This window comes from Pteropus vampyrus, unplaced genomic scaffold, assembly GCF_000151845.1.
Source record: "Pteropus vampyrus isolate Shadow unplaced genomic scaffold, Pvam_2.0 Scaffold432, whole genome shotgun sequence".
NCBI lineage: Eukaryota > Metazoa > Chordata > Mammalia > Chiroptera > Pteropodidae > Pteropus > Pteropus vampyrus.
Window position 1 is genome coordinate 882139 of NW_011889213.1, and position 13180 is coordinate 895318.

The 13180-nt window shown below is 49.4% G+C and overlaps 1 protein-coding gene across 8 annotated transcripts in view; it reads left to right on the top strand.

The window, feature by feature from the left end:
* The first annotated feature begins 2519 nt into the window (after window positions 1-2519).
* ACLY (ATP citrate lyase) overlaps window positions 2520-13180 on the top strand; it is a 40101-nt gene continuing 29440 nt past the window's right edge. For 2 of the 8 annotated variants that reach the window (XM_011381236.2, XM_011381239.2), the window contains exons 1-6: window positions 3293-3443; window positions 7653-7834; window positions 9021-9143; window positions 10809-10871; window positions 11338-11528; window positions 11965-12044. In XM_011381236.2, coding sequence (XP_011379538.1) covers window positions 7676-7834; window positions 9021-9143; window positions 10809-10871; window positions 11338-11528; window positions 11965-12044 — 616 coding nt within the window. In that variant the 5' untranslated portion in view covers window positions 3293-3443; window positions 7653-7675. The other 6 variants (XM_011381240.2, XM_011381242.2, XM_011381238.2 and 3 more) reach the window with 4 other exon arrangements.

Sequence of the window (13180 nt, forward strand, 5' to 3'; positions counted from 1 at the left end):
CTCTCTTACAACTGCATATGAATCTACAATTATCCCCAATAAAAGGTTTAAATTAAAAGTAGAAAGCTTCTTTAATACCAAGAAAAATAACATGGTTCCTTCCCTGGAAGAGTTCTAATCAGGGAGCGAGATGCATAAACAATAATGATGGCCAAAGTGATATTAGCCATTCAGAGTTCTGTGTGCCTGTGAGGGAGGTGAGGCCCAGATAAGTGAATGATTCAGTTAGACTGGAATGGGTCACAGATGGGATAACATTTGAGCTGAGGATGAGTAGAAGGATGCCCTGGAGACCAAAGCAGAGAAGGAGGTAAGCAAAGACCAGATGTGTGTAAGTTCATTAGGTGTGTAAGGAGCAACAGCCCCATGCAGTGGACTGAAACTTGTCCTGTTCTAGGTTATTAAGATGGGCACATAGGTGAGTTGAACACACTGCTGAAGTGACCAGCAGTTAATTGGAAAAAAAACTCCTGCAAAGAGGAAATCTGGAGATTAAATGCAATCCTAATCAAAATCCTAGCAGATATATATATATATATATATATATATATATATATATATATATATATATTTTTAGCAATTAACAAACTGCTTCTAAAACTTATGGAGAAATGCAAAGGACCTAGAATAGCCAAAACAATTTTGAAAAAGGACAAAGAGAACTTATATTCTGCTTTCAAGACTTATTTTAAAGCTATAGTAATGGTATTAGCATAAAGGTCAATATATAGATCAGTGGAACAGAATAGAGAATCCAGAAATAGATTCACGTATATATGATCAATTAATGTTCAACAAAATTGCCAAGGAAATTCAATGGGGAAATTCAATCTTTTCAACAAATGGTGCTGGAACAATTGGAAAGCCATATGCCAAAATAACAAACAGACAAAAAACCTGACCGTTACGCCACACCATATACAAAAGTTAACTTGAAAGATTTAAATGTAAGGGGTAAAATTATGAAACTATGAGAAAATAGGCAAAAATAATAGGGCATGAAAATCATGACAAATAAAAATAAACTTGACATCAAAATTAAAATCTTCAAAAGACATTGGTAAAAAAAAGACACAGTTAAGAAAATTAAAAGGCAAGCCACAGACTGGGGTAAAATATTTGTAAAACGTATATCTGACAAAGAACTTGTATTTACAATAGATAAAAAATTTTACAATGAGACTGATAAAAGAATGACCAAATAATTTGAAGTTACTCCATTAAAGAAGATATATAGATGGCCAATTAGCACATGAAAAGATGTTCAACATCATTAGTCAGTACGGAATTACAAATTAAAAACCACAGTGAGACACACCCACTAGAATGGTTAAAATAAAAACGATTGACCTTCCCAGGTCCTGGAGAGGGTGTTAAGCAACTGGAATTCTCAAACATTGTTGAGTATAACCACTTGGGAAACAGTTTGGCAGCTTCTTAAAAAGTTAAACATGCCCTTACCATATATCTCAGGCGTTTTACTTCTAGGAATTTATCCAAGAGAAATAAAAGCTGTACAGGAACACTTAGAGCAGCTTTATTTGTCATAGCCCTAAACTGGAAACATATCCATTGACAGGTGAATGGATGAATAAATTGTTGTTTATCCATGTAATGGAAGACTACTCAGCAATAAACAGGAAAAAACTATTGATACATGCATAATATAGATAAATCTCAAAATAATTATGCTGAGTGAAAGAATTCAGACCAAAAAAAGACTATATTATTTCATTTATATAAAATTCTAGAATGTACAAAGAATTTATTACAGTTTATGTTCCACCTGGATGCCTATTTCTGGATGGGTCTATCTTTCTAACTAGAGGGAAAAACTGCTGCACAGGTGATCCCTTCTGACTGCAATCTTCCTGCTAGCCCACAAAGACCTTGAGTTGCTGTTCCCCAAGGCCAGAAATAAAATATCTTCATAGATGTTTTCTTTACTTACAGAGAGGTGAGCCTTCTCCAATATTTATTTGTTTGGAGAGATTCTCGATAGGGCTGGGAGACTCTCTAGGACCAAGAGGGAGGAGAAGTGAGGAGCTACTATTTGAAAATGATGCCTATGAAGGAAGGGACCGTAAAGTGATGTCATCAGAGATCACTTGCTTCAGGCATGGCAGCAAGTTTAGCTGCCCCACTCCTGGCTACAACTGGATTGGAGGGAGGAGGGCTTGGAGAAGTTTTTGTCCACAAGAATGTCACAACATTGTTACAGCGTCAGTGTGACCCAAGTGCTTGGCAGGGGCACAGGCATGCTGACTCTGCATACTGGGCTGACCCCTTAAACTGAGCTGCTCAACGCATGATTCTCCACCCTGGAACTAGACAGCTATTAGGGGCAGGGAGCAGCTCCAGAGACTTAACAGGACTGGGGTAGAGGTAGCGGAGCTCCAGAATGCCGGAGGAGTAGATACAGTCCTGAATATTTTATATAGTCTGCTCCAGAAGTTCACCAGCACCTGTCAGACCTGATGTCCCAGTTTTTGGTTCAGAAAATGTAATCTGTCTCACAGGTAACGGAGAAGAGGGAGGTAGCAGTTCATTCATTCCAGAGTCTATTCATGAGGTTGGGTCGGGGGTAGGAGCAGAAGAGGGGCAGAGATGGCTTCAGCCCTGCGCTAGAATCTCCTGTGAATCCGCACAGAGGTGAGTGAGTGAGTGGGACACAAGGAAGTGTGACTGGCACTCTCCTAGCCCCACTTGCTTACCCTCTCCCCCACCCTATGTCACACTGGGAGGTTTGATTTGTTAGCTTCGGCTCTTAGCCTCGCCCCGCTGGCTCAACCGAGAGGGCCCACGTGCATATGGGAAAGCAGTCTGCCACGGCTGCTTAAAAAGTGGGACTAAGCAACTGGGTTCGGTATGAGTGCTTTCAGGCAGCCGGGATACAGACGTTTTTCCCATGGGGAGACAGGAAGGAGACTCCAGGTCCCCAAAGCTGTACTACGGCCTGTTCGGCCAACACCCCGCCACAACACCCATATCCGATCAGCAGTTGGCCCATCCCCTAAGCGATCAGGCCACTTCTCATAGCCCGGTACGCTCTCCTCCCAGCGTAGCCTCACCCATCTCCCCACCCGAGGCCCCGCCCCGCGTCCCTCCAGGTCCCAGCCGCGGGTGGAGAGGCGGTGCCTGCTGACCATTTGGACGGATGCGCCAGCGGGGACTACAAGTCCCAGAAGCCCCTGTGGCCCGCCCACAGGGGCGGGGCTATGCCGGATAGCGAATTGGGAGGAGCCCTGGCGCTCAGGCTAGGGAACGCGTGTGACCAATCGCCGGGCGGCTCGCAACGTGAGCTGATGGGGGCGGAGAGAAGCCCTCAGAGGCCAGGACAAAAGCCGGATCCCGGGCGGTGGCGGGAGGGTGGCGCGCTCCGGGTAGTGGCCTGTGATTCAAGGCCTGTGGAGGGAGCGCCGCGCACAGACTTTCGCAGAGAGGTGAGTGGCGGGCGGCTGCTTTCACGGGAGGGCCCCGACCTGGCCCAGGAGCTTCCTGCTTCTCTCCCTCAACCCGGAACCGCCTCTCCGGATGCCGGCTTGCTGTTCACGTGCCCTCCTTGCACCTGTTTGGAAGTTTTGGTTGTCGTAGCTTTCGGTTAGTCTTCGTCCGGGACCCCGGCCAGCGGCTGTGTGCCGACTACTCCCCACTTCTCCCACCTTCCAGTTCCTGGGAATTTGCACAGGTCTTGCTGCAGTCCTTGCTTCTCTTCCGTCCGCCGAATTGCATTTGCTTCCTGCGGGTGCCCCTCGCCCCCTCCCGGGGCCAGTTATCGAGTCTCTTCGGCTCTATCGGGCCACTTCTTGCTCCCATCCGGTCCCCCACCGGATGCGGGGGACGGGAAATAGACCGGTGACCATTCACCTCACTCCGGCTCCTCGCAAACCGGGCTCAGGCCCTTTCTCTTAGTTCTGTGGAGAGTCGATTGAGCCCCGCACCGAAGTGGAAGGAGCGAGCCAGGAGCGCCGGCACAGCGAGCCATGGCGAGCCACGCGGGCCCGGGCTGCTCAAGGGTGCTCGAGGCCTGGCCTCTCCTCGGGGACCTGGCTGTAGAGTGGCAGCGCAGGAGGGACCCTCCTCGCTCTGGAGGTGCCTTCGGGCCCAGCCTTTAAGCGACAGATGGCCGGGGTGCCCGTCTCCCTCCCCACCCCTGGCGCTGACGCCAAGCTTGGCCCAGGCAAGGTCCTCAAGGGGCCAGAGGATGCTACCGCTGCCCTCCTGTTGGGCCTGGCAGAGGACCAGTCCCAGCGCTGGTTGCCCTCTCCAACCTTGACAGATACTGTGCAGTTCCAAGGAGTTCTGCCATTTGGTGGTCCCCAGCGGTCTGCCTGGAAAGAGGATTTTGGAGAGGATAGTGGGGAGCAGTGCATAGCACAGTCACTTTGCTCTGGGTTTCAGCCATCTCAGTTCCTTGGATTTCTGAAATGTTAGGTGACAGGCAGCTGGAAGACCCCAGCTTCCCAGACTGGTAATTTTCACCTCTTACAGAGCTTCTTAAACAGCTTGGGAGACCTCTATGGAAAGATCCCTCAGACACTGGGCACCTGGTGTCTCCACCACCATTCTGACACTATGTAAGGGACACTCACAGAACACCACCCTTTCCTTTACTCCAAAGATTGCCTGTTCCCTCAAAAAAAGCCAGCCTTATGGATATTAACCTGCTTTTGTTCTTCCCAGAGAAAGACCCTAAGTAGTATCCCTAGTGGTTCCTCTCCACTGGCTGTGTCCCAGAGGTACATTCCTGGGGAACAGTCTCCATTCATTCAGCCTTCCCTGTGGGCTGCTTCTGCCCTGATTGGCTGCTGTAGATGAACTCAATCCTGGGTCCTTTAGCCTGTCTATTCAGCTCATAAGGTCCTTCCTTTGGTGTGTGTATGTATGTGTGGGTATGAGTTTTAGGTTCCTTGGCATGATTTCCCCCAAATGGTTTACACATTTACCTGTTATTTGGTAGCAGTTTCTTAGGCCCCACAGTGGACCCCCAGGGTCTTAACTCTGACCTGAAATCATCTATCACCAGTTTGACCATGCATTCAGCTCCTAGGGAGGCAGCCTAAGACTTTGAGGATGTGCTCCTCAGACCCAGATTGGTATATACTTTAAGTCCCATTGTCATTAGGGCAAATGTTTTAAATTGGTGGTCTAGAGACCATCAGATAATAGTCATAGGCCAGCACCTTGAAATGATTGCACAGTCAGGTACATGCACATGTTTCTGGGCTTTTCTTCAAATACTCAAGAGTCTGAGACCAAATAGGTTAAGAGCTGCCGCCCTAGGGAGACTTCAAGACTCTGCTGAATGAGACTTATCTCTACCCAATCTAAGTTACAAGATTTGTAAGCCTTCTTAACCTGCATTGGTGAATATACAGAGACCAGATTCTTTTCTTGCTTTTATTCTATTTTATAAATTCTCTGTCTTGGCCTTCAGAGGACCTGCCCCATTTAGGCCAGAGTCCTCTGGTGGCAAATCTGTTTTTGTTTTTTTTGGTAAGCGGTCAAATCTTTTCTATCCTGTATTATCCTCTTGTTGTATCTTCTCTCGCATTTCCTTCTGAGGACATTATGGAGATGAGCTCTTGGATCCGAGATTTGATCTGGGGCTCAAGAAAATTAATGATTTTTCCAGCTATAAGCTATAGAAGGAAGGTCCCTTTTCTCACCCTGTCCTTTCCAAAGTTGGGTCTTTGTCTGTTTTGTTGGGAGGTGCCAAGTTTGAGGGATTGTTGTTTTGGGAGTGTCTATCAGACTTCTCTCTGCTGGAAAGGCTAAGCTGAGCAGCTTCCTTCCTCCTGGATTTTGTAGTCACCTGTGCCTGATGTGCCAGAACTGCTGAGGGTGGTCAAAAGCTGCCCTCTCCTTTCTCTGCTTGATCTGCCCTGGGCTGCGCTCTGTTTGGGAGGGGGGTGGTGTACCCATCTGATTTCAGGACCAGTTTTTCTGGTCTGAGTCAAGAAGGTTGAGAAATGGAGCTAGAGTGGGTGGGGGGTGGAGGAACTATGGGGCAGTGGGGCTGGTTGAGGCCTCTCTTCCTGAAACTCATGTTGAGATGGAGCTGGAAGTCATTCCAAGCGGAAGCCAGAAAAGGGCATGTCTCCTTTGAGCCCCTTTCCAGTTACCCCACTTTGGGCCAGACATCAGACTGAATGTGCCCATTGTGCCCAGCTAGAGACTAGCTGGGAGGCCGAAGGAGCCAGCTAAGCCAAGATTAGAACCTGAAGCCCCAGCCTGGCCAGTTGGGAGGGAGGTACAGAGTGACCCCTGGAACGTTGGACTTCCCTCAGCTGGGAAGGTACATGCACATTTTTCCAACCTTCCTGTGTGTATAAACCAGCCAGTTCCCTAACTCTGCCCTCCTTTATTTGCACTTGACTTTTCTGCCCTAGCAAATTCAACAACTTTAGTTCTGGATCTTTGTGGGAGACACAGGAGTGGCTTTTCCTGATCTGGCCAAGCTTTTGGCATAATGACTTGGTTTCCTTCCCCTCCCACTCCCCCATTCTTCTCCCCAACTCACTCCAGTCACTACCCATGGCAGAATGGATGTGTCAGGACAGAGTGGTAGGGAGGGAAATGAAATTGTCACACAGACCCTTCTTTGAAGTGAAGTGGTCTTTTCTTTTGAGCTGAGGTGTGGGGTTTCCTGAGGATCAGGAGTTAAAGGATTTAGGTTTAAGTCTTGGGTCCCCTGCTACTTAGTTAGGCTTCTTGGGTAAGTTATCTTAATCCTTCTGAGCTTCTATTCCTCATCTAAGAAAGGATATGAATCTTGATGCACTTCACAGTGCTCACATAAGGTGAGCTTCTATATACATGTGACTGAGATTGGTTTCTGCCTCCTCCCCCATCCCTGGCTCAGTTAGAAGTGACTAGTATGAAGTGGTCCCTAGGGAGTCCTCTGTTTTGCTCTAAATTAGCAACTGGGTGACTTGGGGCAGGGGGTGGGAAGCGATGCACTGAAGGTCATAGTTCCCCCACCCTGTGTCTCCTCTTAACTCATGGATGGGAGTCTAGTGTCCTGAGAGAAATGAGCTTTGAGATGACTCTTCCTCTTCACTCCTCAGCGGGCTTAGTCTTGCTTGAAACTAAGTAAACTTATTGGCCTGGCCCTCAACTTGGTGATGTATGTAAGTGTGTGAAGTGGGTGAGTCCGGGTGTAGGGGAGAGAAAACCTATAGGAGAAGTAAGGCCAGCATTGCACAATTTGGCTGTGCTCCCCACAGGTCTCAGAACCAAAGGGTATGTGTCAGTGTCTGTGTGCCCACCTTGGGTGGGACCTGCACTCACGTTTGGGTCACACCACTGATATTCTGGTCTCCCCATCTAACTGCCTTTGTTGCAGGACAAATGTCATGGGTGAGGTGGTTTTCCTAGAGGGAGTAGAGACAGGATAGGATTGATGCCAAGAGTTCTAGGGCAAATGCCACCTTTATTTTTCCCTACTGTTTCCGTCCCCCACTGTTTTCTGATCTTCCTCTTCTGCTGATTGAGATCCCATCTTTCCTGCTGGGGCAGCCCTTTTCCTCCTTGGGAAGCGCTGAGATCTGGTCTTATTGTCTGGGGACAGCTGGGCTGCATCTGCCCTTCTAGAGAAGATAGTGCTTCCATTTCCTGCCCCTTCTGACCAGCTCCTCTTACCCTAACAGGTAGAGCAGGTCCCTCTGCAGCCATGTCGGCCAAGGCGATTTCAGAGCAGACTGGCAAAGAACTTCTTTACAAGTACATCTGCACCAGCTCGGCCATCCAGAACCGGTTCAAGTATGCCAGGGTCACCCCTGACACAGACTGGGCCCACCTGCTGCAGGACCACCCCTGGTTGCTCAGCCAAGTGAGTCCACCCTCATCTTGGACCTTTCATATAGGTCCATAGTCCAAGGAAGAGAAAACACTCAGTTTGTTGGAGATGTCCTATTGGGTTATGTGATGGCAGGCGGCTTGCATCAGTGGGCAATATGCAGTGCACTGAGCAGGGTTTTGTGTTCAACTCCCCATGAGTTGAGGTACCCTAACACGGCTTACAGTCATGGGCTTGGAACTGGACACACAAGTCCAAATGGCAGCTCTGTTTATTAATTATGTGACCTAGACTAGAGCAAACCATTTTACATCTCTGAGTTTCAGGATCCCCATCTGTCAAATGGACATAACATTCACCCTGTAATGATTAGCAGTAATGTCTGAAAAGCACTTAGCAAGCTGCTTGCCACTTGGTAGATGCTCAGTAAAACATAGGTATGTGCTGCCCCCGCTACACACACACACCCTGTAGGATATTAGGAATGTGTCAGGGCCATGAGGAAGTAGGACATTGTACTTTGTATATAATGGTTGATGGCCTTGGGGGGCCAACCTGGAGTAGAGGCTCTTCAGATCCCTGCAGGGTCACTGTTGGGAAGGGTTGGGAAACTTAGATTTCTTTGGCAGAGCCCAGAGAACAAGGCAAGGACCAATGGTGAGGGTTTCAGGGATGCACAGTTCTTCCCACTGGGAAGCCTCCCAACCACAAAGGGAGTTGCCTCTTGAGGTAGTGAATTACCTGGCCCTGGAGGTGTATGAACTGTGGCTGAGGGCTGCCTGTTGGGCTTGTAGACAGGGTTCAAGCACGGGGATGGTGTTGACCTCTAAGGTCCTTTGTCACCCCAAGAGTCTGTCTCTCTGTTCTTCCTTTTGGAACACAGGGCAGTGTCCATATCCCGAGGAGTTTATGGTTTAATGAAGCTAAGATACTACTTAGGGGGAGGGTAGGGATTCACTTATTCATTCAGCAGGTATTTGGTGAGCATCTACGCTGTGCCAGGTCCCAACCTGCGCACAGATCGTTCTAGATTCTTGGTTGTCCAAAGAAAGATGTAGGCTGGGATAGATGAGCGAAGCCTCTAGGAGTTGACCCTGAAGGAGGAGTGGATTTGGTTTGGGGAGGAGGGTGAATTGGAAGCCACATAGGCTGGCCTGTGTTTTGGGTGCCCAAACTGTCACCTTGTACTCTACCTTCTCTTTCCTTACTCTCATTCCAGAGATTGGTGGTCAAGCCAGACCAACTGATCAAACGACGTGGAAAGCTGGGCCTAGTTGGGGTCAACCTCACTCTGGATGGTGTCAAGTCCTGGCTGAAGCCACGGCTGGGACAGGAAGCTCTGGTGAGTCTGAGTTTAGGGTCAGGTGGATGTAGTGTGGTAACAGAAGCAAACATGGTCACCTCCAGATCAGTAACCCTGTGGCTCACCCCCACAACTGGTCAGATTTCAGCCTGGGGAAGTTAGGAGTCCTGCGGAACTGATTTAGGAAGCAGGGCCAGTATTGTGCTCATTCCCAGCTCCCCTATCTGGGAAAGGCCAGATGTGCTGCGTACTTAACCCCAGGACTGTTAAAAAATCAGAAATGGTCTGTTTCTTTAACAGTGATCTGAGGTCCATTCTGGGAACTCCTTTCTTTTTCAATTTCCAGAAAGGTTATGGTAGCTTTTCATGACATGTATACCCTAAGAGGATGGGTAAAATAGTTGAAGAAGGGAGATGAAGAATTATTTAGATAGAAATGTGATTGAACCAAGAACCTAGGATGTGACAGGTAATACTATTGAAGAGTAAATTCAATTTTTGGCTTCTCCTGGCTTGGTGATTAATCTCAGCTTTGTAGATGAGAGAGCTAAAGGGAGTTTCGGAAGGCTAAGAGACGCTCAGAAATAAAATTGCATTTATTTTCCATCTCACTCCCAAGAGGAGCTAGAGAACAGAAGGGGGAGATAGGCTGAGGCTCGGTTTAGACTAGGGAGCATGTGCCACCCATACCTGGTGTCCCATCTGGGATGACCATGGACCAGCAGTGAGCTGTTCTCTTCCTTGGCTACCTCACAAGTAGGATGAAGGTGGCAGTGGAGCCAGCTTCTCTGATTAGGCTTCCTCAAATTAGCTCTTCATGTTAATTCCCAGTTTCTGGCCCTCACTGGTAAAGAGGGAGCCTTGAAGTTGTACATGGACCTGGAGGCTGAAGGATTTTGACCTTCATGCTTCCAGGCCTTTGGGGAGAGGACAACAGAGTTGGGGGGTAAGCAGTGTCCCTAGGGAGGTCCTCATGCTCCCTTCTCCTCAGCCGGATGTTGGGAAGGGATGTCGGGGACATCTGAGCTGGCAGCAGTGTTGGCCCTGGCAAGAGCTGCTCATTACCTCTGATGGATCACTGTCTGGTCCCTGACTCAGCAATGACGCACAGGCAGGCGGGGGCTTCAGGACATGCTGGGTCGAGGGCTGTCTGCCTCAGCTGCCACCAGGGACCCACTCAGACTGATTAGCTCTGCAGGCCTGTTGTCCTCAGCCGTGAGAGTCTGTGTGGAAAAGTTTTCCTAATCAAGCTCTTGCTCTCTTCTCAGCGCCTACCACCCCCACTAATCCCCCATGTCTGGACTCATTCCTCGCACTGGCTCTCCCTGCCTGAGCTCTGGGATAGATAGCCTTGATTTGCCTGAGCTCTTTAGTTTGTGTGAAGGCAGGAGGGAGATGACTCCTAATCACTGTGCTTTTGGGGGTGGGGCAATGTTATAGCTCATTTATCACTCTCTAGAGGAGGCAGAAAAAGAATGTGCAAGGTCAGTACATATCGAAGTATGGCTGACAAAAGGGCAAGAGGATGAAAGAGGGGATCTCATGAAGAATTCTTTAGCTTAGGAGTCTTTGACCCTGTTGTCCTGGTTTCTGGAAAAATCTCTCTTTGCTGAATGTTATGGTAGTGCCTGGGCCCCACTTCCTTCTGCCCTAGGGATCAGGACGTGCTATCCATCTAAGCTTTATCTCCCTCCATCTCTGTAGGTAGGCAAGGCCAGAGGCTTACTCAAGAACTTTCTGATCGAACCCTTCGTCCCACACAGTCAGGTATGTATGAGGTAGCTCTAAGCTGAGTCTGCTCCCTCTGGAGCCTTGTGTTTATTGACCCTGAAATGATGAAAGGAGAAATCAAGCTGCTAGAGAAAAGTCAAAGGGGCCAGAGTCTGTGAAGCTGCACTGAGGGTCTGAGGGGTCTGTAAAGAAGGGGTGCAGAGATGAAGGAAAGGGCTTAGTTTGCAGTCAGGAGGAATCAGGGATGGTGACTTCCCAGCACTGGGATGAGAAAGACTTAAAGGTTGGACCCTGTCCCCCAGATCAGGTCATGCTGACCCAGTCTGAACTGTTGGCCAGTGAGGCAGTGGCCTTTTCTTTCCTCTTGTCCCCCAGGGGGAGGCAGTGAACAGGTCTGCCCTGGTGAATGTTCTCTGTGGGTTTTAGAAATGAGACCACAGGGGTTGGACCCCAGCCCCAGTTCGGTGCCCCTCACCCACGTGGTGCTTTCGTCCACTCTAAGGCAGAAGAGTTCTACGTCTGCATCTATGCTACCCGAGAAGGTGACTACGTCCTGTTCCACCACGAGGGAGGGGTGGACGTAGGCGACGTGGATGCCAAAGCCCAGAAACTGCTCGTTGGTGTGGATGAGAAGCTGAATCCTGAGGACATCAAGAAACACCTACTGGTCCATGCCCCTAAAGACAAGAAAGAGTTGAGTGAGAGGGTCTGCAGGGAGGTGGCAGTGGGGGAACGGGGAAGGCCCACAGGCTCTGGGCACAGCAGGGGAAGCAGAGTGGCCCTCCCTATTTCAGTAGGAGGCGGGGAGCAGATGGTAGGCACAGCTCCTCCCTGTTCCAAGGATGGGAGCTGGGGTGGCTGATTCAGACTAAAACATGCCATCAGCGTCCCTCACCTCCTTGCCCCTGTCTGTCTGGTGCCTCCTCCTTTGGCTCCCTGACTGACAGTTCCTTTCCGCCTCAGTGGCTGGAGAGTGATGTCCAGGGAGCAGGTTTGGCAGAGGAAAGTGAGGAGTTGGTGGGGTGGCGGGATGGTGGGATGATGGGAAGTGGAACTGTCAGTGGCAGTGGCATTGCTGCTGAGCCCACTCCCTGATGGATTAACTGTCCTTCTCTCCCTTCCCCTTTAGAATTCTGGCCAGTTTTATCTCCGGCCTCTTCAATTTCTATGAAGATCTGTACTTCACCTACCTCGAGATCAACCCCCTTGGTAACTGGGGTGGGATGGGGCAAGGGTCAGTTAGTTATAGGAGGGTCCCAGTGCCTACGGTAACCTTGGTCTTGACATTTATAGGACCAGACCTCCACTTGCAGAGGGCAGTACAGGCAGGTGTATGTGTGCAGAGGGATCTCTAAGCTCTTTCCTGTTTCTGAGTTCTCAGAAGACCATGATTATTCCTCCTTTTGACCAACTTTAGCTTCTTTCTTTGGCCTTAATTTGTTCTGTGATGGGGGAAGTTCTGGTTTTGATCTGATTGTGCCCTGTGATTATTCCTGCCGGTGGGTTAGGCTATCGGCCCAGGAGAAGGGCTGCTTCTGTATTGGTTTGACTTTTTAGGCCCTTCTTTCCTCTCTGCGCTCTCAGAGGCCCCCTCCCTCCCCCTCCGGGAGCTGGTCAATCATTGACCACCATCCGCCCCCCCCCCCCCACTGCCGCCCCCAAGCCAGGAAGCTTTGGCCCAAGCCTCTCAGGCAGAGAAGGAGGCAGGTGGTATGGGTTGGTTCTGGCTAAGGCTTCTCAGGGCAAAGTCCTGCTTCTAGGTTACAGCTGGGGACGCAGCCCCTCTAATGGGCCAGATGGCTCTGTGCTAACTTAATTAGCTAAATGGCCCTAGGGGAAAGGGAAGATGGATGTACAGTGAGGCGGCAGTAAATGAATCCTGCTGGCTGGGAGCCCAGTGCACCCCATGGCCTCCCACTCCCCCCAGCAATGAGCTTACCCCAGCTGGACCCCAGGAAATGTGAATGTGCATGCATATGTGTACACCTAGGGGAGTCTTCTGGCAGCAACCTGCACCTTTCCCATTTTTTAATGCTTGGGCCATGAATGAGTGAATGGTTAGATATTTAAGAGAAAGTGTGTAGCATTTTATGAAAATGTTTACAAATTGCTATAGCAACTGAAACAGACTTCCCTGTTATATTACCTGTAGCTCAGGGAGGGGGAACTTGTCTTCTAAGATTTGTCTTTCCTTTGATGTGGGGAAAGCTGCGGCTCCGTAAGAATCATTCAGGTTTCTTGCCAAGGGAGAGAGTTATTAGGCCTGTGTGGGCCCTGGACTCCATGGGAGTGGTGTGTGGGGAAGTCTGTAGAGGGGTTTGGAGGTTGGTGATCCCCTTTGTCTG